Below are 24,982 nucleotides of genomic sequence, written 5' to 3' on the forward strand. Positions count from 1 at the left end.
CGTTATCTTTTTCAGGGTTTGCTTTGATAGGTCATATCATTGTCTCGCTCCAGGCTCCGGATGTTTTTGATTGCTCGTTCGCTTGCTTTAAGGATTCTCGATGTCGATCCTACAACTTCCGGGTTTCAGGCCCCCTCCACCTTTGTGAGCTGAGCAGCGAAAGCGTCTATACGAAACCTGAAAATTATACGGTGCAAGGAGATATGATTTATTATGATGCTGGAAGGGTAAATAGTAGCAATGCTGTAAACGTTTGAAAGTTATGTATCAAGGCTATGGATCAGTAGATGGTATAGGTAGTTAAATAAATAGCCTTGAATAATTTATCTAGACAGGAAAGCGTTTCCTTCGTGTGGAACAAGATTTCCGTGACGAATTTTTCCCATCACGCAGTCCAAAGTTGTCTTTAAAGCTCAAAGATTCTTCAAGTCTCCAGAGCCTTTGAATAGGTAATCCTTCGATTTCTCGTGCCAAGCTAAGGCCCAAGCGAACCGCGAAATCGAGTGAGGACGAGAATGGGGACGAGAATGTGCCCAGTCCACAACGGCCTCTTTCTTTTTAGCGAGATCCTCGAACGAAGCAGCTTTATAATATCTCTTCCAAAAGTATCTTCCACAAGGGAACTGAGTTCTCTGAAGTGATTTTCGCGGCCAGGTATGGCAAATAGAAGTAAGAATTTGTGGTTGGATCTAAAGGGTCCAGACGAGAGAGTGAGTCGAGTAGGTCCCTAACTTGCAATTCCTCTATCAATTAATTGCGATAACCTTACACGCAAAAAAAAAAACAAAAAAACCAAAAAAAAACCAAAAAATCGTTCCTTTCTCATCCTCAGAGATTACTCAGTCAGTTTCAAGATGGCGTTACGACACCATCTTGAAAAAAATTGACCAAGAAATACCTAGGAACGAGATTGGTCCTTATCAATTAACAACGTCATTTATCGTTTCCACAGAGCGCCGGATGTTCATCGTCACCGTGTCAAAATGGCGGTAAATGCATTACCTTGTGTAGAATAGATATTCCGTTCGATTTCGTTTGTGACTGCGATATCCTTCACACTGGTGACGTGTGCCAAAACTGGACAGGTGAGGACTGGGTGCTAGCGTAATGCGCTAGGAACTCTGGGATTATCTTGGCTGACATCAAAATGACAAGACAGAATTTCTCTGAACAAAATCAATGCCATTTCAAGCACACAAGCGATGAGAATTGAGAATAAAGAAAAATACCAATCAGGGAATTATTTAGTTGATCCAATACCAAATTCTCCAAACTAACAACGCAAGAATTGCATGGTCGGCAGTAAGGAGAATTACTGATGACATCTTGGGAGTAAAAGGGTTAAGGGTTGCATATTGATCGTCTGCCCAGCAAAAGTTAAAAATCGAGCGAGCAGATAAATAACTTCCTTGGAATTTCTCTCACGTTCAAAATAAAGACTGACAAATGACATGGAAGCCGTTTGTAATCCAAATTGCTTCTGCGTTTTATCTGCTTTTGACCTCATCTTTAAAATTTTGTGTTCACAGAAAAGTCCAAAGACTACGATTTGAAATTCCAGGCAAAAAGTTTGTCCAACAATGTAAGCATGGCCATTTCGAATGAGCCCATTAACGCCTTGACGTTTTGCATCTGGTTTCAAACAACTCAGTCAGGATCATTTGGGCTTGTAGGCGGCGACCTTGATCTAATTTGTGATGAATATTCGCAGTGCAACTTCTCCTTAAAAGGAGCCAAAAGGTAGGAATATTAACATCTACAATAGTAAATGAAGCTAACTTTCCCTAGTTTAGAGCAATTTTCAACAGAGCGTTGAGATTGATCCACGACTGTGTTGGTTTTGCCTCACAACCCTCTTCGACTGGCCTACAGAACTCAATCCACATCTACGACAACCAATTAAATCGCTACATTGTTTTGCTTTTGCTTACTCGCGTCGTGATTGGATTAATTGTTTGGCGCCAATTGATCACTCAACCAATCACCTACGAAAGTAAATCATCCCTCATACGGTTGCTCGCATTTTTTCCCTCTCTGCAGTGCTTCCGTTTCTTCTTTCGAGTTTTCATCGGTTCTTTCTTGCGATTGGGTGTAGTTATTTTCATTTCATACAGCATTGCGACACTAAATCCACATGGTATTTATCCTATATCCACTATTTGCGCTGATTCAGTATGTTCACGATTTTTACAAGCACGTGCGGAGAAGTCTGCTGCTTGTCTACTGAGATCTTCGAAATTGTTTCGTACCACAGGGATTTTTACAGCACTCCGTTGAACAATGGGATTTGGCACAGCATCTGTATCACCTGGCAGCGGTCAACGCGCATTTGTGCGGCGTACATCGACGGAAAAACAAACAAACGGCGCAAATTTACCGGCTGCGGAGGAGACACTGAGTTTGAATTCAGCCAACCATTGGTGTTGGGTCAGCTTGTGAAAAGTAAAGGAATATTCCAAGAAGGCAACTCGTTCACTGGCAACATCAATGGAGTGAACATGTGGGATTATGCCATGGAGGAGAACGAAGTATACAATTTGGCTACAAATTGTTCGAGTCGCGTGGGCAATCTCGTAAGCTGGCCGCTTTTCAGAAATGTTCTGGAGGGCAACGTTGTGTTGACAGAAGGGTCAATTTGCAGCGGACCTGGTAAGTAATTGGTACCTTATTAGTAGAAATAGGGGACCGCTTAGAATTTATCGCCTGAGGGGGAGGGGTGGGGTGATGTTGAGAGGATTTTGGCTGTCTCACAATATAATCACCTTACCCCCCTAAGGCTCAGTACTATTCTAATGATGCCCCTCCCCTCCTCCCCTCATTGTTATTCAATTTTCTATAGTCCTTCCTTTATACTCTGTAAGCAACGACTGACTCCTTCCCCCCTCCCACCCTCCATTGTCGAAAAGTACCAAAATCCTGCCATCCCCTCCTCCCGCAGGTGACAAATAATGAATGGTCCCCAGAGTACAGAAAGGTCATTGCAAAACATCTTATGGACTGAAACAGATAGCACAGAAGGGTCCAGTTGTTACGAAAACAATAGGGCCAAGTTGCTATGGCGTGGATACGCTCAGTGGTCATCTCTAAAAGAATTGTAGCCCATAATGTTTACGTTGCTATGAGCTCGAAAATTTAAAGGAATGATACTGGAAAACTTTTTGACACAAGGAATCATGCCGCTTTTTGATTTGATTTGAGAAGAGACCCTGAATCCAGACTAGGACAGGAGTCCATTACTAATGGGCTCCTGACTAGGAGTAGTTTGTCCTTTTTCGCGAAATCTGTCGCGCGAGTTGAAAAACTCAGCGAAAAAATTGATTTTAATGCGCCGCGCGATACTCTGGGAGTGAGTTTTCGGCCGTTTCACCGCCAGATTTCTGCACGGCGCACTAGTATCAATGATCACGTATCATAGGCTTGGATGGCAAATATGCACGCACAACCCCACAGGCGCTATGAGATGTTGGGGATGTCACGCAACGACGCAGCGAAGAGCCTCGTTGTGTTACATCTCAACAATGACATGGCAGCACACTTACCTTTTCACATGATTCATGAAGGAATTATGTTTAGAAAACGTGACTGAATGTTCTTCATATTTTTATTTCTTTTTATATTTTGTTTAATTAATTTCGTTTTTCCTCTAGATCTCTCTTCCAAAGTCTCCTTGAAATTTCCAGCCATGACAGCTGTTGATCGGATAAAATATTCTGGGTCACTGCCCTCGTTCCAGGCCTTTACTCTCTGCCAGTGGACAAAACTCGTCTTCATACAGGCAGAGGCCACTTCTCTTAGTTATGCTAACAGTGAATCGCCAAACGCTCTGGTTCTCTTGCTGAGGAAAGACCTGACGATACGAATGTTTATCAACAATAAAAGGTTGTAAGTATACCTCTCAGCTCATTTTACTGTTTGGAGAAAAAGAAATTGTTGGTGGAGTGGAGTCCGAATGACAAAGTCTGGGATTCAGGCCTGCTGGTGTCCTCGAGTCGAGTAAGAAGGGAGACAAAAAAGGAAAGTCGATCCCTTAGTTCGTTCCGAGAAAAAAAACAAGGACTGCATCGATGGGCCTCCGATGCCGCGAAGGGTATTTATACACTCTGCAGATATTGAGGAGGATGCTACTGTTCCTTAATTGACTATTTTCTGTTGTCGTTTCATTTCAGACAGGCATTCAGGGCTCCCTTTCTGGACAAACACTGGCATCATGCTTGTGTCACGTGGACAAACAATGGAGGTGAATTTAAGTTTTATATAGATGGCTCATTGATGAGAGTGGTAACTGGGTACGGAAATGGGGATGTTATCCGCGGAGGCGGGATTCTTATCTTCGGTCAAGAACAGGATAACCTTGGAGGAAGTTTTGTTGCACACCAATCACTTGTCGGCTTCTTGAGTCACTTAAACCTGTGGAATTTCGTGGTGCACTCTTTCGCTCTAGTTGACATAGCAACAGGATCTGGCACAGAGAATGGGAACACTGTGGCTTGGAAAGACGTCATACGAGGTCAGGCTTACGGTCAGGTTGAAGTTGTTTCCATTTCCCAGGATCCACCGAAACGTGAGTATTACTGATTGTTTGGTAGTAAGCCTGCGATCACACTCGCATTATTGATGCCGCAAGACGCGGGTTCCTACGCCCTAGGAAGATTTCAGACGAGTCGGTTAGAGGGTTCCTGGGGTCTGGCACTAATAATGAGAGCCCCAAGGACAATATTGTTCTTTTCATCATCTGCGTTCGCCCACGTACGCAGCCTCCTGATTGGTGACAGATGACAGGTTGTGTCATTTTTAGTGCCAGACCTCTTGCAGACCTTTCGTTGGTTCGCGTAGATCAAGAACTCTAATTTCCCCCGGGCTATGAAACACTCGTACCTAGGCGCCATTAGTGACAGCCTACTTGCTAGGCCCTCATATAAGTTGCTAACATAAGTTATAGTTTATTTGGAAAAACGAGCATAATTTTTTACTTGTTCATAAAAATAGCACTGCCAGCATAATAAGCATATTTTCAGTCAAGGGGAACATAACCACAGTCATGATTTGCTCGTCCTTTTGGTTGATTTACTTATTTTCAATTTTGCAAAGTCTCGGGGGGAAGAAGGTTTCTGCAGTTCAGTGTTGTGCTGTAGGTTTTTAAGAAGGAGTTCAAAGAATACATAGTGCATATGCAGTTGCTCTAATGATCTTCTGATAGGTAATTTCATTGAGAAATTATTTTAGTTAGCCAAACCGGATCGTTTGTAAAGGTTTTAAGTGGCGGCGACGCCGCGGAAAAAGGGGTCGAAGCCGCGGGATGAATGGAAATTAGTAAATATATTGGTTGTTTAAAAAGCGCGTTTTTCATTTAATGGAGTGAACTCTTCGCGATGGGGGCGGGCAGATTGGGGGCGAACTTGCAATGAGGCGAGACCTCCATAAATCCACTGGCCCAATGCACATGATATCTACTTAGGATATTGCTGTTTTGTTCCAGGTCCAAATATGGACTTCAAGTATGTTTTTGCATCACAAACCAACCCATCATATGTCCAACTTTATGACGCCACGACAGACGAGACCATTGTGAAGTTCACAGCGTGCGTATGGGTGTCTGTCTATCAATCAGAGATGATGACGTTGTTTACCTACAGAACAAGTGAGATGCGGAATGCCATCGGTATGCGGCCAAGGCCTAGCGATCCGAAGTCGTTCACCATCATCGTCAACAATAAATTTCTGTGAGTAAAATACCTCTCTGCTGATGTGAGTATGACTATGCTGTGGCGTCACTGCCATTACGAAATCACGTGACGTTATGGCCCTTAGTTGGATTATACCTATCCCGTCTCCAGTCTCTTTCTCAAGGGAGGGAGAGAAGAGAGAGGATCAGTATGCTTATTCTCCATACTGTACGCCAAGGAGAACAAGGAGAATTTGTTTAACAATCAAAAGCCTCTCTATTTGGTGATCATTTCCTTTATTCTCTGGACCTTAACGTATGATTCAGGGGTGATATTGTAAGGAGAAATTAGATGATTGATTCACATTTTCACTGCTTAACAGGAATGTTGACTATGACGACTTCTTTGAAGAAACTGGGTGGCAACATATTTGTGTCACGTGGGAAAATGGCGCAGGAAACTGGAAGCTATACGTCAATGGAGAAAGTGTCGAAAGTGGCTCTGGCCTTCAGCCGGGCGTGGTAGTATATATAATTTTTTTTTGAGTAAATGTGTCTCGTTTAGACGCGGTATTCCAATAGTTAGTTACTCCGGATCGAGAGGTCTGGGTTCGAGTACTGGACGGGTGTTCCTAGGCAGAACACATAACTCTGCAGCGCCTCTTTCCATTTTGGAGAGTAAATGGATGCGCGCAATTGTCAGGGAAGTAGGATGAAATACTGGGGGTTAATATTTCACTATCCTAATATCATACCAAAGGGGAAGTAGCTTCGTGGTAAGGAAAACGGGATAACGTCCTGCTCGATGGGCTTTTAAACTCGAGTACAGATTTTTCTTATACCCATTTTGTTGTTGTTGTTGTCGTTGTTTTTGCGTGTCTTACTAACACATATATTTTTTTAATTATCAGGAAATTAAAGGAAAGGGTGAATTATTGCTCGGACAAAGGTACAGAACTGGCTCAGATACAATTAAACAGGAGCACGGTCTTGTCGGGGAGATCAGCCATTTGAACATTTGGAACAGGACGCTGTCTACGACGATATTGCTTGCGATGTATCGAGGATGTGATTCTACGGGAGGAAACTTTTTCGACTGGTCATCGCTCCTTTCTGGTCAGGTGGTGGGTCAAGTTACTAGGGAGACGTCGGCAGAGTGCACGTTTCCAGGTCTGTAGGTTGTCTTTGAATTGTGTGCCTTTTGCCAAGGTGTCGAAAACGTGAAAAAGCTGTACCACGTTTCCTTATTAATTCACAATTTACTCACTTGATTTGACGATTTTATCACAACGCTTCAGTTAACTCCCACTTACAATTCTCGGCTTATTCGAAAGGAAACACACACACACAACGTCCCGTTGTAAACACGTGGAACAGTACCATATATGGGGACGAAATCTCGGCCCAGTACTTTACTCACCTTTCATTCGTGGCATTAGTTGTTCTATTTCTGTGAAACGTTTTTTCATTCAGTTTACTGTTAATAATATTTGATGTTGCATCAGATCCTCCTGGTCGATATGCAACATTTGACTTAAACCTGCATTTTAAAGCTGCAATTGGGAATGCAATTTATAAAAGGTTTGAAAATTAAAAATAGCTTCTTTTCTATACGTTGGTTTCCTTTTCAGACGAGGTTATCAGCTCCAAAAGAAATCTCTTCTGTGAGGGAATGACAAAGGATGGATGTTCATCTCCCCTGTATGCCCTGTTCGACGGAACGAAAGATTCAAGAGCCAAGAAATGGAGATGCTACTTCTCCAACGCTTTGACGCAAGACAACTCTGGTCTGTTGGCGTACGACTATGAAAAAGAATCATCTTGTTACATAACAATTGCCAATCCAGATTTTTATCTCATTACGTAATTTAATATTTGGTTGGGGTTTAGGTAGTACAACTCCAACTGGCCTGGTTAGAGTCCAAACAAAGGGCGTGGCAAAGAGAGGGCCACCAGATGCACGTTACCTCTCTCTCTCCTTCGTCGAAGGAAAATGATTAGTCATGAAAATGATGTAAAATTTGCATGCAGTAATACCATTTACCAGTAGGTTGTAAGGTTAATCATCGTGCACAAGACCGTTCCTATTCAGTTGAGATCGAGTATTAAACAGGAGCAGAAGCATTGTGAATTAAATAGCTTGACGCCGACTGTTTTCACAGCACTAAATTTAAATTTAATTAAATCTGAACACCAGGACAAAACAGCGGTAACGCTATGGACCAAGTTGCCTTTGCAACCTAGACCTCATACCCAGGATCTCTCGACCTGCCTAGACCTGGCATCCATAAAAGATTATGGAAATAATACCCTTGCCCCTATCATTTTCATTTAATTGTCTATGAGAATATTAATGAAAATATTTTAAGCGATCCGAAAGAGGGAATCTAAAACTGGAATGTTTCATTTTAATACAGGGGGAAATAAGACAGGCAGGACTCGAATCACTGGGATTTGATTGTGACCACAGGCAGACCACACTATGTGTTTGAGGTTAATTATTGTTGACATAAGACGAACGAAATCTGTGAGGGTTAGGAATAAAGCTCTGAAAATTGCATATAAAAATTACATATTGGTCGGAATATCTCAATATAGTTAAGTGAAATGTTAATCGATGCATTTGCGATATTTTTCGCCTCCATGGCCCGTTTGCAGCGTCTTTTTTACTTTAGGCCAGCCAAAGACAATTCTGCGAAAGAACGCTCCAAACGGCTCATGAAGGCAAAAAATATCACAAATGCATCGATTAACATTTCGTTTAACTTTATTGAGATATTGAGACCGAGATGAAGTTTAAATAGACAATTTTCAGAGCTTCATTTGTAAACTTCATAGATTTTGTTCGTCTTATGTCAAAAATAATTACCCACGAACACATAGTGTGGTCTGCCTGTGTTGTGACCATGCAATAATCTTTAAATGGGGCTCATGCTAACTTAGTTGTTCCATGATTTAAGCCGCAGACTCTCAGCACTCTTTATTACGTAATGTACACTGAAATGTCTTTATAAATTTCTTTATGAACTGATTAGTTAGAACTGATGATTAGATTGGTATTTGTGAATCAAATACCATACAATAGGATTAATAAAAGTGTCGTAACAAAAACTTTCCTCTAAGACAAAAGAGAATGATGTGCTATTATTTGTTTTGTCTTTTTCTCTTGTGTCAAAGCACTTTCGCGGAACCCTCAAAAACACGAAATATCCACAAGCTCATGGCGCCTTGCAACATCTTATGGGGGACTTTGGTTAGACTTCATTGAGTAGTATAGAATTTTTTAAATAAATTTTTTTAACTTATTTGAATACCATAGTTCCTAACATTATTGTAAATCACTGTTATCAATTTTTTACTTTACTAATTATCATAATTGTATTTTAACGCAATTCAGTCTGCGGACTGCGACGTTTCTATTCAAATAAAACTATTCTATTTAATTCTATTCTAAGAAAAATCAAACTTTACGCCTCGTTTGTGCATACGAATATTATACTGCTCGATCGACGCGATCGCGACCGGTCTTTCCAAATAAAAGAGGATGACAAAAGCTCTCATGTACCTCTTACAATGACCATGTATTAAAATTCACGCCAACTTCAGGTTCGTATTTTTAATCCTATCTAATCTCCCCCATTTAGCAGTCATTGACGTGGTTCGGTCCGTTATTTGCTCCCTAAACATTTGGCGCCTGCATGCATGTGCACAATGTATGGAATCAGCCCAAGAAACGCCTTCAATTTTTCCTGGCTGCGCTGATAAAACAGCTTACACAGGGCAGTGTGCCGCAAAGATTAGTGTGTTATTAGAAACTTAACCGGTGCTGTAAAGACAAACTATTTTTTCCATACGAGTTTGTTGATTGGTTTACAATAATGTTCGTTGAGATTATTTCCTTTTGCTTCCTGTGTAGTGTATACATTTGACAGACATAGAAAGAATTACGCGGATTGAGGAATTATCCAGTCATAATCTTAAATACAAAAGAACTAGTTATCGCAGTTTCTTTCGCTCTGCAGAGATAACCAAACGCGGCGAGGGCAACCGGCTATGCTTCCTAACACAAATTGAGTGTAAAACGAGGCTAGCAAAAAAATATTGTGTTTCATAGCTTTTTCTGGTTTTCATCACAACTTATAAGGGATAAAAATTTCAGAGGGCGGGCTGGCACTAGCAGAGGAATTTTAAAATTCTGCCACACCTGAATAAGGACAAATCTTCTCACTAACGAATTTTTTGACCAGAGACGCCTCGAAATCGCGTGATGCTTTGAGAAATAACAAAAGATCCTCCTAATGCTATCAACTAAAGCTTGAAATTACTCTCGATCTTTTGAAGGTCATAACAGAAGGAAAAACACGATAACCTTGCAAAACAATTTATTTGCGACCCTTCTAGATAAATATTTCCTCCCACGACGCAAATCTGTTTCGCTAAAATACCTTTCCTTACTATTTGAGACACGGAATGCTTCACTAAAAGCAGTTTTTTTTTCTAGAAATGAAAAGAAAGTTTAAATATTCCAGAGATTTTGAATGTCCATCTACAAAGGTCATTAACTCGTTGACATCGGAAGAAGACTCCCATTTCGCGGATGATAACAATTTGACAAATGATAGGAAACGAACTTGAGATATTTTCAAACTCCCACAAACGCTAAAGTATAAACTTTCTTGTGTTCGCGACGTTTAATCCTAAATTTGGTAATTTCGACCATAAATTTTATTCTTAACGTCTTTTCCCTCCAAATATTGTATAAATATTGACTTTGCCGGCTACGATTTTTTTGTTACCGGGGAATAATCGACCCCTGTTGTGATAAATCTGGCAATTGTTTTCATCGATGTAATTTGTTTGTTGTGTGCGCAAGACAAAGAGCATTTTTTGAATTAAATCCCAAAATCCCTAACAGGATTTTAAAAGGTTGACACATAAAAGCAAAACTGATCGTGCATCTAGCTCTACCAATGATTTTGCTATTTTTCAAATGTTAAAGTAAAACCTTTCTTTTAAGATATTTTCAGTGCCCTTTAAAAAAACGCTTAAAAGTCATTGCTATCTCAAACTGACGTTTTGACTATGCGTGGGAAGCCGCCAAAAATTCCGTTAGAAGCGTCCGCGTTTTCAAAGTGTCAATCAAAACAAGACTTAAATTGAAGCAATCCGTTGTACTTGTCTTCAGTTGAAACTAACCGCCTGCAGAGCGTAAACAGTGAGCTGGTAATTTGAACAATTTTCTCCTCAAAATGGACAAAATACTCCTTTTGCTTGGTTTTGTAGCTCTCTTTGGCCTGGTCCAAAGCTACACCCTGCGAGATATCCTACGAGAGCGAGGTAAACATGTATGTTTGACTATCTTCAACGCAACAATAAGTTGCTTTGCTCGTTGGCAATGGTTATTCTTCACTCGAACTGTGCAAACATCAGCAAACGTGTACGAAAGGGATAAACGTTCCAGCGAAAAACGTTTCTGATTTTTTAAATTTACGACAAAATCACAAGTTAATTGCACGCGTGCCTTTGCTATAATATAGTTAAAGAATTATGGCATATTCGGAACTTCTAGATCTAACTAACCATTTCCGTAAATAATCCATGGATATCTAATGTTTCAAATAATTTGGCCCACTGTGAGTTTTTCCCAGCGAGTTCGACTTTCAGTATCAATAATCATAATACAGTTACTGTGCACACAACTACAGGAGAAATCGTTGGCATCATTTGCTACGGTGAAAAATGAAATAAAATTAAAAAAAATTCCTGATCGTGTGGGAAAATCAGATATCGACACCAGGCGATTAGGGTTTTTTTTTCACTTGCAATTGGCACAGCCCCAAATACGGCTGACAGGCAGCAATTCACTATAAACCAAACATCATCACGGATTTTTTCACGGGCTTGGTTACAGCTTGAATGTTTCAATCTCTTACCCAAACTTCGGCAAAAATTCGTGGCGTCTATTTTTTCAATTCTTTCATTTACTTCGTATAATTATCCTTATGTAGTAATATCATGAAAAACACATATTTTAGTGATCGCTTTTAAAGAGGTTCGCACGTCTTTGTTGTTCCTTTCGAACGAAGTTTCCTTCAAAAGTGCACTGTAATTTTTTATTATTTTTTTTAACAGCTTTGAGACGCTACGACGCATATGATAAAAATGAGTATCTCGACGCTAAATACCAGAGGGAATACGATGCGTTAAGAGCTAGAGGTATTGTTAAGTAATTACTTCAATTAATCTGTTATTACTTAACTTCACTGACTGATTGAGAGACACGCTCTTTCGCCACTTCGTTCTTTCTCTTATTTTAATCATTCACAATCATAATCTCATTCTCTCCCTCTCGGGAAAAATTCAACTTTAAAATTAACATTTGAATTTTTCCCTGCAGCTTTGAGGACCCTGCGTGAATTTCATCTGAGGCGCATGTTCGACGCAAATTTCAGAATGGACGAAGGTATTGTTTGTGTATAAATTTTGCTTCTGTTAAACGACTCAGAGATTACTTATTGGGGAATTTCGTGTGTCCGCAGACAGGAATTCCAGAAAGTTAAAAATCCTTTGGGTTTTGAACTGCTTTGGTCTGAAATAGGGACTGGATTTTCACCATTATGGTATAAAATCGGGCTGTGTTCTAACAAGAGCCACAAAAGCATTTGATCGTGGAAATGCATCAACACACGTTTCCTAATTTAGAAAAACATTTCTCCGCAATCACGTGTGAATGTCAACACGAGCTGAAAATATAATACAACCTCTTCTCTCTAACAGAGCAAAGATCATAGTAACGCTTTTCCGGTCTCTTTGTGTCACGCAACAAACTGAGCTACTGAATAAAGGGGTTAAGTTTCTGGAGAAACTGTGGTGCTGCGTCGCTGGGAGAGTATAACAGGGTAATTTGGTATTATCTACTGAAATGATAATATTAAATCAAACTGAGCTATTGTCTACGGCAATGAATATATTTGTCTTTTCAACCCCGAATGCAGTGATAGAGGTAATGAAGTAACCAGACAATCATACGAGCTGAATTTTTGGGTGAATTGTACAAATATTTATCACTAAGCTTAACCACGCGTCAATGTCGCGTTTATGCGTTGTGAATTCGCTAACCTTGCCAACTTTTAGAGGACAGATCATTAAACAGATGTAAAAAATGACATGTCTAGCTTGTTCAAGGCATTCGGTCTGTGAAACAAAGCGCAATAGAAGCGGCTTGGCGAAAAAACGAGGGAGGTCTGGGACCCAAACCTGCTTCCTTTTTACGTTTCACTGCTACTGTGGCGCCGTTCGTTTGTTCTCTCCGTTTTACTGACTGCACGCCTCGATCTGAATTAGAGTCAAGATGTGGAGTAAGCTCGTACCCAGATCCCCTCTGAGCTGTAACTGAAATGCTCGGCCGTGAAAGGTTTGGGTACGAGATAGGTATGGTAAGCCGAGGGGTACACCTCTAAAGGTTTCCCTACCCTTCCCTTGCCCTACCCTTCTGCTTTCAGGAGTCTCTCTCAGGTGAGCGCCTCTGTCCTGTGCTTGTCTTTTTATTACAGACTGCAGGGATGATAACGAGCACTGCGCAGACGCCATCAAAGAGTATAAGAGCGAGTCATATGATTATTGTAAAGACACGGATGAAAGTATTCAGGAGTATGTCAAGGCACATTGCAGACTATCCTGCGGTTTCTGTGAGTAGATGGTGAAGATCAATATGTGTAACATCATGATAATTAATAATGGTAATAGGACCGAGTGGAATCTATTTCGGTCCGTAATCATACGAGTCATTGACAGAAGCAAACGACTGCGAAGCGGGGATCCAACTTGTCAATCTTGAGTATGATTACAGACCGAATTTGACAACACATGCAATGTTCTATCACCAGTTACTCATAAAAGCGCCAATTTCTGAAAACAACGAATACATTTGGGAAAAATATATTTGGTAGAGACAATGCCTAAAGTAAAAAATTCCTCAATTTTAGGTATTTTACAGTTTTTTTTTAAGGATAAGTGGTTGTTTTTATAGTTATTGTGATCAGTTATGTGACTGGTGGATTTGGCTGAAGAACGAAGTATGATTGGCTGCTACAGGTGTCCGATTACAGTCAACTGTCCTATTACAACTGCTCATAATGATAAGTGAAGAATAAAGCAGCTAATCCACCAATCACATTTAGGGAATTTGTACTGGTTATGATTTAAATGTGTACTTCATGTTACAGTCGTTCTTTAAGTTTTAAGTTCCAATGATCACGCCTTCCCTATGGGGCTTTATATTAACAAATCAACTAAACCTCTGGTATCCGGTCACTTCGCCGCATGGTCAGACCGCTCCAAATCAGTTCGCCCCAGACAGAAGTGACTTCACTCCATGACATAATTTAGTGTTAAGTGCATATATGCTTTCTTCGATTGGAATGAAAACCACGTGTAATGTGCGAAGTTATGTTGATTCAAGCTTGTCTTTTGGCACAACACAGGGAACGCGCGAACTTAACCTTTCAAACTTGTTTATTTTAAAAAGTTGAATGCCACCTTAACTGAGCTGTTTGTGTCATTTTACAAGGTTCTTATCACTCTTGCATTAGTGAACTTACAGCGAAACGCCCTGAACTGCTAAGTCCAACCTTGGTAATCAAGATTGTATTGTTGTTGTTGTTTTCTTGTCACGCGTGTTGCCCACGCGTGAGGTGCAGACAAATGTTGATTTAAAGGCGAGACTTCAGTAATTAATTAGTGAGCAAAAATTGCTCTAATCATTCAATCCTTACGCGTTTTTCCCAAATAGAAAATCGCGATCAAAGGGATCTGTCTTTGTTTTACGAGGAATCATAACAGCATTGAGCTCCAATCGCAACGTAATCAAAAAAGTCAAAATTTCAATGACGTGTCTGCAAAGAGTTTGCTTGCCGAAATCCAGTAAGAGTGCGTCAATAAGGCCTCCAATGGGACGGTTGTCTCCGTTAGAAACATTGTGTTTGTGGAACGGGAATCCCCCATACGTCTCGCCTTATTTCTGGCGGGAAACTTAAGAGAATCCAACGACAGCAAGCACCGCGAGCTGTAGACCAAACTGTTTTGCGACGAGTGCAAGGCCAAAGAACGTTCAGCCAAATGGTTGCTGAAAGCTATGTTCATATCTCGATGGACCGGTAGAATAGGCAAATAAAACAACAAAACAACAAAACAAACAGACGGCACCTTTAGGAGCCATCAAATAAAATAATAGCAATGATCGCCAATGGAATAAATAGAATACACATTCAGGGTAAACAACCTCACAAACAAATCAAATGAGAGCAAGGACTTAACAGTGAAAAACAGTTGAAGCTTTTCACAATTATATCCTTTAAGAAAATAAAAAAAAAACTTGAAACATAATTTGATTGAAATGTAAAATCTTATTACGCGCGAAGAGTTGTCATGAATCTCTTACATTATCATTTACATTAATTAGTTCGTAGAGATGAACTTGTGTACGTTAAGAGATTGACGCTGTGAAGTCTCAAAATATGAATCGTGCGTGTGCGTTGGTTGTCATGGCAAGTTTTCAACCAATCACGCGAGGTAAAAGTGGTATGATGAGGTTATTATGTCGTCTTCTCGTAAGCAAAACTATAGGGCCGTTCGCGATGCCAAGTTGATTTAAGAAAGACGCTTGAAGTATTCCTCCAACAAAAAAACGCGGCTTTTTGGGTATGAATACGTACAGAATCCGTGTTAAGGAAAGTTAAAGCGAATGGAGGCTGAAATGACATAGGCTCGGACTTCTCAAACAGTCGATCATCGACATGACAAAAAGTTCACGCCAACATTTCAACATTTTTTACATGGAGCGGATTAACTTCTATTGCGGAGCGATCTAACTTTGGTTGGAGCGAAGTGACCGTAAAGCGATACTTACAAGAATAATTTGTCTAGCGATCAGGAGCTTTTGGATTTCTCAATCCGACCCTCTGTTCTCGTTACCTTGATTTAAAAGAGGTGATACTTTTGGGAGTTGAATTTGAATTCAATACTATTGAATTAATTAAAAAGATTAACTGACACAGAGTTTTTCAAGGAAGTTTTCGTGGATAGAAGCATCCTTCCTACTCTGATACTCTGATCAGCTTTAAACTGATTTCAAGAGCAACTCCAAGAAACGTTTGATTGAGAAAAACTAAGTCAAATTGACAGAGATCGGCTTATGAAAAGAAGTACACAAAAGCCATGTCCTTCGATAGAATCGGCGAAATTTGGTTCTCAGTTTTATTTTTTGTTTTATAGGTGTTGGTTCTGCCCCAACGAAAGCCCCAAACCCAGGAGGAAGTCGTGGTAGGTACTTTAGCTTTATCCAAATATGATTTATGGCAGAGGATTTTTTTTTGGAACGAAAAAAAATACGCACACTGTGCAGCCTCGAGGGATCCGGCCTTTTCCGATATGCCCTGAGCCTCTGTTCGAGAACGAAGCCAATAATGAATCCTTTGGGTACTTTTTGAGCACAGACATTTTTGTGGCTATTGTTACACTTGTTAAAACAATGGCTTTCCATTTGGGTTGCCTCTCGTTGCTTTGGGCTTCCACTCACTCACCCTGGAAAATTATTTTGTTCTCGTGAAAGTTTTTCCTACTTTGGAATTGGAAGGATGGTTTAACCCTTTACGCCCTAACGTCAGTATGCATATTCTCCATACTGTTCTTTATACATTTGCTAAGGTGCTGAGAAGGAGAATTTGTTTGCTAATCAAAAGGCTACTTCCCTGGTGACCATTTCCTTTATTCTCATGACCTTAATGTGTGATTCAAGAGTAATACTGTAGGGAGAAATTAGATGCTAGTCACTCTTAGAGTTTAAAGGGTTAAAGCTTTTGAACCACAATCATTATTCTCTTATTCCCTTTTCGCGGGAACTGCACCAGTGAGCCTCGACTTGATGCGCTGGACCCAGTCATCTTCGCTCGTGTTTAGATGTATGGGATGTGAACGATTGTCATGTGAATGTCACCTTTGACGCATACGTTTTACCTCAATTAATTTTTTTTTCATTTTCTTTTCTCATTTTAGTGTGCGAAAATGAGCTTGACAAGATGTATCCAGCTCAAAGATACTGTACCCAATATGAATCTTTTTGCAAGTATGGTGCAATTAAATACTACATGGGGAAATACTGCTACGCCACATGTCATCGTAAGTATCTATAGCATCCTTGAGAACTTCCAAATTCAAATGTCATCGAGAGGCGCAAACTCGTTCCCAGAATCTCTTATCCAGCCCCCAAGAGGGGAGTGGCAGGAAGAGTGGCGCTGGGAACAAGGTTGCGGAAAACAATTATTTTTTTATTTTTTCGATAAAGCACCCAACCTCAAATACCGGACACTGCTGCTTATAAGCTTCCCCCCCCCGCCCCCGTCCCCACTCCCACTTACCTCCGAAAAGTAGCCTCGCCTCCCGGTATAAGCATCTCTCTAAATTTTCTTGTTCTTTTGGAGAAAGAACAAAACAATGCTCTTTCAGGCGCGAGATCTGTACCTCACTCCCAGATTTTTGCGCGTTGCGCTGGCATCGATATTGTTTGTTTGTTTTTCGCAATTTTTTTGTTTTGTTTTGTTTTGTTTCGTTGTTGTTGTTATTGTTGGCTTGTGCGACGGATTTCGCCGGAAAGGATTGACTGCTAATAGTATACCAAGAGAGAAAACGGAAAAAGCGAACAGCCGAATGTGCTTGCACGTTAACGCAATTTGGTAATATTTGGTTTCTCGTTGTGCCAAGCTTCCCTTTTTATGAATAATGAAGGAATCAGAACCACCATTTCACTAAAGAAGGAACAAAAACCCAGCGAGTTCATCCAAAGGGAAGCGCGTAAACGCACTCCACCTTCTCTGGACTAAAATGCTTTTTTACAGTCAAAATTTCCTTTTCACTGTCATAGGGTCCTGATCAACTTTAACGTTTGTGTTAAACTATCAACAGATACAAAGTTGCCTAAAATTACGAATACATCCCGTATGCCCTCGAAATTTTTTACAGATCTGAAACTTTTTATCTTGTTTCAGCATTAGATTGTCCCAGGGATCTGTATTAAGGCGCTGACGCAGAATGGCTGGTAGGTACGTATTCGTGGGGATGTCACGCAAAGAACCCCTAAAGTAAAGTTCTTCCGAGGAGGGCATTGCGTGACATTACTAAAAACGGCTGCGAAGTATATCAAGATCGTCATAGATTCCTCTACATAAATCTTCAAATATTTGAATACAAACACTTCGCCAAATCGCCTGAGCATTTAAATTTTGGAAACTTCCTGATTGAGGTAAACCTCGTATAAGTTTGGACTTTTGTGAAAACTTGGATGGATAAAAAAAAACAAAAAACGCGTGGATGAAAATCCATAAATTGCAAATACGAAAAGGCCTATAAGGAAACTATAGCTATGAGGAAAGAACCCCATGGTTAGAGCAATTAAACTGTTCAAGAAGCTCCAAACATTTTAGACACGAAACACTGACTTTTTTTCTCTTCATTTTTAAATTTCAGATGTACTTGGCGACGATACAAGAGCAGATTACATTAACTTTACTTTCAAGCCAGTTACGCATAATTCGGATTCCGTTTATGCGTAATTAAAAAAAAAAAAAAAAAAAGAAAAGTCTAACTTGTTTCCAGGATCCCTTTTCTCTTCCTCCTGCTGAGCGGAGAGAGGGACTGGCTGAAGGTTAGAAGAGGGACCCTGGAAACGAATCGGGCTGTTACTTCAGGAGAATCTAGAGTATTATTGAAAGCTTTGGAATGGAACGATGGACTCGGTTTGGTTTCACGCAGAATTCGAACCGTGTAATTGTGGTTTATGTCTCTATGATCTCCTGAAGGTTCAGTGAATGTAGAAATTTGAATTAGTTTACGCAATGTAGCAATTTGTTTTAGGCGTCTGAAAGTTGATTTTTAATATGAAATTTAAATGTAAACACGAATAAGGCGTTTTTACAACTTCCATTAAAAGTAAAGTGAAAAATGCAACAAGAGTTTTCTCTTTGTTGGTTTAAATTGATCGCTTCTTCACATACAGTGGTCAAGGTTTTTTTGATGATCTGCCATTCTTTCTCAACCAAAATTTTTTCCTAAATGCAATTTGCTCATCTATCATCCCCGTATTTGGTTTTCGTTTGGTTTTATTTCACTGCGTTTTAATTTTTATTTTTTTTCCTTTATAAACCCTTAAGTATTAAAATCGACCACTTTGAAATATGTTAAAAAATATATTCCATTTTAAAAAAAGATGCAAAGGTTGAGCTAATTTGTTCTAACGAGACATCGAAAAAAAAAAGTCTCAATTACATGGACTATGTAAAACATTCATGTTTTATATCATTAGCAGAAAGAATAATTCTTTAAAATTTCCAAGTCATCAACGAAATGCAAATCACGGTCGAGGGAGCCGTCCTTAATGCAACGAAAAAACTTGAATATGCAATGGTTAACAATTTGTTCCCTCCGCCCTCAAGTAATTCATTGCCAGTGTGCAGTAGGAAGCTTATACTTACGCGTGCTTCTTTGGAAGGGAACAAATATAGCGTCCCTAGACTGAGCCCTGCAAAGTTCTGTCCGACATTAAATCAGCAGAGATCAACTGACTTAGATATACGACTTGGGAAGGTTAATACATAAGTGTCTTACAACATTTGAAGTTATCGGCTTCAAGCATTCATTGGGTTTGGCTTTTAGAATTTAGATGGTGTGACCGAAAAACAAAAAAAAACTTTTGTTGAATTCACAACGTTTGTGCTGCGTGAAAGGTGCACTTCGTTATCATCAGGCACATTATCATAAATATTATTTATCTCCTATTGCCAGGGAAAAACTGTCCTCGATCAGAAGATTTGAATCGAAAACCTTTGCTTACTTCAATCGGTGGGATCATTTGGAGCAGATATACTCAGTTTCTTTTTTTCGTTGCACGAGTTGCGTAATCAGTAACTTCCATGGGAAGAGTTTTTCATTTTTTTTTCTTTTACTGAGGATCTGATATTGGATTTCTGAGCTTGGAAAAGAGGATTCCTAGCCAAAAGAAAGAAAATCAGTACAGTCGAACCTCGATTATCCGGACTCATCGGGACCTCGGTAAATAGTCCGGATAATCGAGAGTCCGGATAATCGAAAATATGAATATTAATGAGATAGAAATGTGAAATAATTATCTGCTTATCTTTAATCAATAGAACGGCTAGCTTTCGCTTCGTAGGCATGTTTTTGATTTGAGTTTACGATCGATCGCTCGTGTGTTTACATAACCCAAGCGGAAGGAACCAAACAAACATGAAATTCCCTTGGCAACAAAACAATTAAGCCAACCATATTTCAGCTGAACGCATCAGAATATTTCTTTGTCTCGTCGCACTTTCGAATTTTGAAAAGCGCACAGGATAATACGCTGTTTCAACAGTCTTTTGAAAGGATTATTGGGCTTTTTGCGACTTTGAGTTTTCAAGATCACAACTAATTAATATTCATGAAAAATTGGGACCAGAGAAGAAAGTCCGGATAATCGAATAGTCCGGATAATCGAGGTTCGACTGTACAAACATTTAGCATCTAGAGCTTGGACTCCGTCGGCTATTTCCACTGAAAGAATCCGCAACAAAATCATTATTTTTACTAGTGTTCTGGTAGCACACTGAATTCGAACTGTGTTACTGACGTTTATGTCCGTGATCTCTTGAAAGTTCACCGAATGTAGAAATTTAAATCAGTATTGTATTAGGCGTCTGAATCTTAATGTTCCAAGTGAAATTTAAATATATATACGACGAAAGCGTTATGAGAAATTCCATTAAAAGTGATGTGAAAATGAATCGATTTTTGTATTGGTTTAAATGAATCGATCCTCCACTGTAATCAAGGTTTCATGGATTATCTATGATACTTTCTAAACCAAAATTGCTTCATGAAATTTCACCGGCCCATCCATCATAGCCCTATTTTGCTTTCAGTTGTCTTTTTCTTAATGCTATTTTACATTTTAATTCTTTTTAAAATCCTTCGCTAATCAATCAATTCTCCGACCACTTTCAAATAACTCTCTGACTTTCAGATTAATTTGAAACTTCGATTTGTTTTTGGTGGAAAATGATACAACTGCTGTTTTTCAGTCAATTTACCACTGGTAACCCCCTTCAAAATTTTTTTTCTTGTTAAAAAAAAATGTATATATATCTATATAAACAAAAGGAAGGTAGAACAGGCCTTAATTAGCATGACAGGAAAAAACATCATTCATTTTCTATTATAAAGGAAACGAAATTTGCATCATACGTAAATTCCTGTTTTTAAACCAGATGACGATTTGAAAGCGTTAGTTATGCTATAGTTAGTTTTTATTTGTGTAGTCAATGTGCATTGGTATAGCCTTGTTTCCTAACAATTCCTAGTGTCGTGTTCTCTTGCCTCTCCTCTAAGTCTGCCATTTTCCTCCTTCGGACAACCGGATGCAAATTTGGTCATAGCTGTGTTCGTCTCAGAGAGAGTCTACGGTATTTCGATTTGTCTCACCGGTTTGGTGTAAAAATGATGATCGAACATTGAAGTAAATGGCTTTTACTATAGTTTCCTCGCTCCCTCCAGCGAGCGACCTCAGTATAATTTTCCGGAACAGTTATGTCATAGAGATGAGGGGTCTTTCATTGGAATGCTTAAAAAGTCTTTTGAATTTTGCTTATATCCTGAGTGAGGGTGCGAGCTTCGCTTATTAATTTTTACTCCACAAGGTTGTTTCACGTCGGAACCGTCTCTCCAAGCTTTACATACAACTTTTTTTATTATAGTTTTTCGAGAAAAGGTATGTTAATTCTCTTGATTGTTAAATTAAGCGCTAAAAAACAAGAATTTAGTAATTCATACAAACCAACAACGCATGAACAGACCACGTAATTGAATGCTAGAAGACCACTAAGTTTTCCACCGCTAAGAGTTGGTCGTTAAAAGAACTGTTCAGACAATGGAAGATAGAAAAGATTATAAACTGGCTTTTTGAACGAAAAAATGGGGTAATAACTAATTTCTTCCTACAGCAGACAAACATGAGAAAAATCCCGCTAAAATACGGTAACTCGTGATCATTGAACGGTTAAAAGTTCACTCCAGTCCAAGTCTTCAGTTTCTTGATCAAAAAATAGGGCTGGAAAATTCATGTCTAGAACTGAATGAAAATTTCAATTTTCCCCTCCTTGATAATAATAAGTACATTTGATAAAAATCTGACTGTCGTCGATCAGTTTATGGTACGTGAAAACTTAATTGAAAAAAAAAATAATAAAGAGAGCCAAAGGGAAACTGACTGGGCAAATTTTATGAGACGTTCGGAGAAAACTAGCTTCTCTCAAACTCGTTGAGCAAAAATCAGGAGTCTTGGATCACACTAGCTTCTTCAATGAAACACTGCCTTGCCGGTTACAAGCAACGAGCTTGAATTCTTATTTAGTTGCAACTGTGTTTCCTTATATCGCTAGCAGCACCCGTGGGCCATACGACGCGAATCCTGTGTTCTGATTAGCTACCCGAGCGGGCAAGATGAGCCCATCTTTCGTGCTCAGGATTGCTCGCTTTAATCCCATGCAAGGAGTGGACTTACAAATTCCGTAGTTCTTGGACAGTGTCGCCGATAAAGACGAAAAAAGCGGCAGAAGACAGTCAAAACAAAGAAAACATAAACAACTAATGGGTTTTTTGTGCTACAAACGAAGTTGGCTTTCTTTCTCAGCTCTCGAAACAAACAAGCCATTCTTGATTCTTGATACAGCGAGATCTCTTTTAAAGAAGAACGTTTAATCGTTTGTCTCATGATGTAAGAGTCAGGATAATTAATAGTGTACTGATCGCGACATTTCCAACACTATACCACTAGCCTCCGTCAGAAGTTTGCGTATCGCCGTTTGTAGCGCCTTGGTTAGTTGTCATTGTGGGTTTTGGTGCACTGTCATTAAGGACCTCAAGCAGTCAATACGGCAACGCCAAGGAAAACTTCGATTGAAAAATGAATTTCTGTCTTAATTAGAATTAAAAAATGGCTGCATTTGTTTACCGTCTCATACGGCGCCACACCTCAACTTCCAAATGGAAATTAAAATAATTTGCCGTCCCGGTTTCGTTTCGCAGACGACGTGCTGAGCTATTACTCTGCTAATTAGTTCTTTTGTTTTTCCATGTCCTCGTTACCATCGCCGTTGTGGTTTGCTTAAGGCCACTATTGGTGCATTTCGACTCCATTATTATTCCAAGTATTAGATGTTCTTTGCTTTGTTACTGATTGGCTGATTAAAAGCTCTCTGGATAGTTAACATCAACGCTTCAGGAATTTCGATCCCGCTATCTTATTGATGAAGGATGAAGTCTCGTATACAGACGATTTCTTTAACCATACGTGTGCACCAATGAGAGTCTTAATCAATAAACTGAACTCAACGTTAACATGGTCAAGTTCATTGGACCTGTTTTTTTTTTTTTTAGGTGTTACAGAGGCGAAGGTGAGTGAGTTACATGGCGGATACAAAGGTTTTTATTTTTTTCGTTAGCTTGGCTTGGGCAATCGGCGCATTTGGGAGGCCAGTAGAAATTTCGGAGGAAAGAGACATTGAGGTAAGTTATCTAACAGTTTATCAACAGTAAGGGCATGTTAATCTATCTCAGGAGAAGGCTAGTAGTGTATTTGCTTAAATCATCCCTGTTACAGAGAAAGTCTGAGGCCCACTGGTTGCGTAAAACTGTGGTTTGGGTTGGAACTCATTGAAATAACCGGCACAAAGAGTGACCTTTCAAGCGTTTGCCCTTCGCCACTGGAGACGAAGGGCCAGAGCTCAGAACCTCAGCTTTAGAAACTATTTATGGTGGCAGATTTATAGTAGCAACTCAGCTGATAATTAAAAAAATATTTACCGAAGTGGAGGTGGCAAGCGGTGCATATTTACTAAGCTGGAAATGTTTAAATATATAAAATTATATTACAACAGTGAGATGATAGAGCACTTAAAGATGATTTTAATTCACTTATTCCTGCAACGATTGCAATGTTTTTGGGTGCACATCCCGGTCAAATTTCTCGAAAGTAAAGACAAAGGATATTTAGAGCTTAAGTAGCCAATCAGAGCGCACCTGCAACGCTATCCACTGATTTAGTGATGTAGTATAAACTAAAACCAAATTATCTTGTTGAATCCCGTCCCCCCCCTCCCAACCGACGCAACACAACAGTTACAGTTATTCTTTAGAAACTTGCCTCCTTTATCCACTTTCGTTTCTCTTAAGGATGCTGGATTTCGAACGATTGACGAAGATGGAGATGGTGTTATTAAGTCAGAAGAGTTGATGATGGGGCTTAAAATGCCGGCGGTGAGAGCAAACAAATATATGGTTGCTTTTGACATGAATGGAGACGGAGGGCTTCAACTTAGCGGTAAGACAGAAACTAAAATTCATACATGCTAAAAAACATTCCCTTTCCTTAGCGTAATCCATCACACAAATCTCAGCAGAAATAAAATGACATTCTCTTTCCCAGAGCCACTCGGTTGCTCTGACCGACGACGGAACCGAAACAAACGAAGACTAGAGACGAGAATTAGGTCTCAGGACTGGAGCGAGGTGCGCGAGACTATTTTCGCGCACCTTGTGTCCTTGTGCCTTAGTGACGCCGTTTGTTAATTTTTTTGTTGTGGTTTGTTTATCAATACGATGCCAATTTCTATTGACTCCCATGATAGAATTTGCTGTTTAAAATTGTCTCATGTCCAAAAATTCTCCACAAATTGATCTGGCCTATAAAATTGCAAAACTAATTACACCTTCAAATTTATTTTGCAGAATTTTTAAATATACCCAATACATGAACTGCAGTGCCATGATTACACCTCAATAAATGGATGCAGTTTAAACAGACGTAGTGGGGAACTGACCACAAATGGCTTTACATACCTTTACGTGGTGTAAAACTTTAAACTTTATTTGGTTGTAATAAATGCAGTTGTTTGGGAGGAGATGTTGTCTGAACTTTGATTTCAATGGTTTTTAGCCCACAAACCTGTCAAACATCAACATAGCTGGGAACTAAAAAATTCAAAAGCGCGAGCCGTGCCTCGTAATCCTGATGATGTCATAAAACAAATGCTTAGCCTCGAGACCGCGCAGTTCGCGAACAGTTTTGATGGCGAGTGTTGAGAGTTTAAAGGTGGTTTTTCCGTTCCATTCCGGTCGAGAAAGACTTTTAAGAGCTCTTAAAAGCGACTGAAAGAGCTTCCGATTGAACGATTCCCAAACGTGATCCGAATTATGAATGGAAAATGAAAACTGAAG

At 39.7% G+C, this 24,982-nt stretch overlaps 3 protein-coding genes across 4 annotated transcripts; all 3 read left to right on the plus strand.

The window, feature by feature from the left end:
* Window positions 1-21: 21 nt before the first annotated feature.
* Window positions 22-9,122, plus strand: LOC113664495 (uncharacterized). Its single transcript, XM_027180101.2, has 10 exons — window positions 22-227; window positions 953-1,085; window positions 1,530-1,740; window positions 2,255-2,649; window positions 3,648-3,882; window positions 4,167-4,561; window positions 5,477-5,720; window positions 6,046-6,184; window positions 6,574-6,832; window positions 7,294-9,122. Exons 1-10 carry the CDS (start codon window positions 204-206, stop codon window positions 7,527-7,529), a joined length of 2,271 nt encoding a protein of 756 aa, XP_027035902.2. The 5' UTR covers window positions 22-203; the 3' UTR covers window positions 7,530-9,122.
* Window positions 9,123-10,845: 1,723 nt separating this feature from the next.
* On the plus strand, window positions 10,846-18,661 carry LOC113664499 (uncharacterized). Of its 2 annotated transcripts, none has more exons than XM_089207718.1 (8): window positions 10,846-10,999; window positions 11,795-11,878; window positions 12,060-12,125; window positions 13,216-13,350; window positions 15,935-15,982; window positions 16,715-16,837; window positions 17,704-17,757; window positions 18,182-18,661. In XM_089207718.1, exons 1-7 carry the CDS (start codon window positions 10,912-10,914, stop codon window positions 17,730-17,732), a joined length of 573 nt encoding a protein of 190 aa, XP_089063844.1. In that variant the 5' UTR covers window positions 10,846-10,911; the 3' UTR covers window positions 17,733-17,757; window positions 18,182-18,661. The 2 variants fall into 2 exon arrangements, with proteins under 2 accessions (XP_089063844.1, XP_089063845.1); XM_089207719.1 differs by having other exon boundaries at window positions 17,704-17,753.
* A 2,647-nt stretch (window positions 18,662-21,308) lies between these two features.
* Window positions 21,309-24,666, plus strand: LOC149045782 (uncharacterized). The gene is made up of 4 exons (XM_089208291.1): window positions 21,309-21,476; window positions 23,144-23,272; window positions 23,939-24,086; window positions 24,494-24,666. The coding sequence occupies exons 2-4, from the start codon at window positions 23,174-23,176 to the stop codon at window positions 24,517-24,519; spliced, it is 273 nt and encodes a 90-aa protein (XP_089064417.1). The 5' UTR covers window positions 21,309-21,476; window positions 23,144-23,173; the 3' UTR covers window positions 24,520-24,666.
* The last annotated feature ends 316 nt before the right edge of the window (window positions 24,667-24,982 follow it).

The sequence above is a fragment of the Pocillopora damicornis genome, chromosome 5 (genome assembly GCF_964200805.1).
Source record: "Pocillopora damicornis chromosome 5, jaPocDami1.2, whole genome shotgun sequence".
Lineage (NCBI taxonomy): Eukaryota > Metazoa > Cnidaria > Anthozoa > Scleractinia > Pocilloporidae > Pocillopora > Pocillopora damicornis.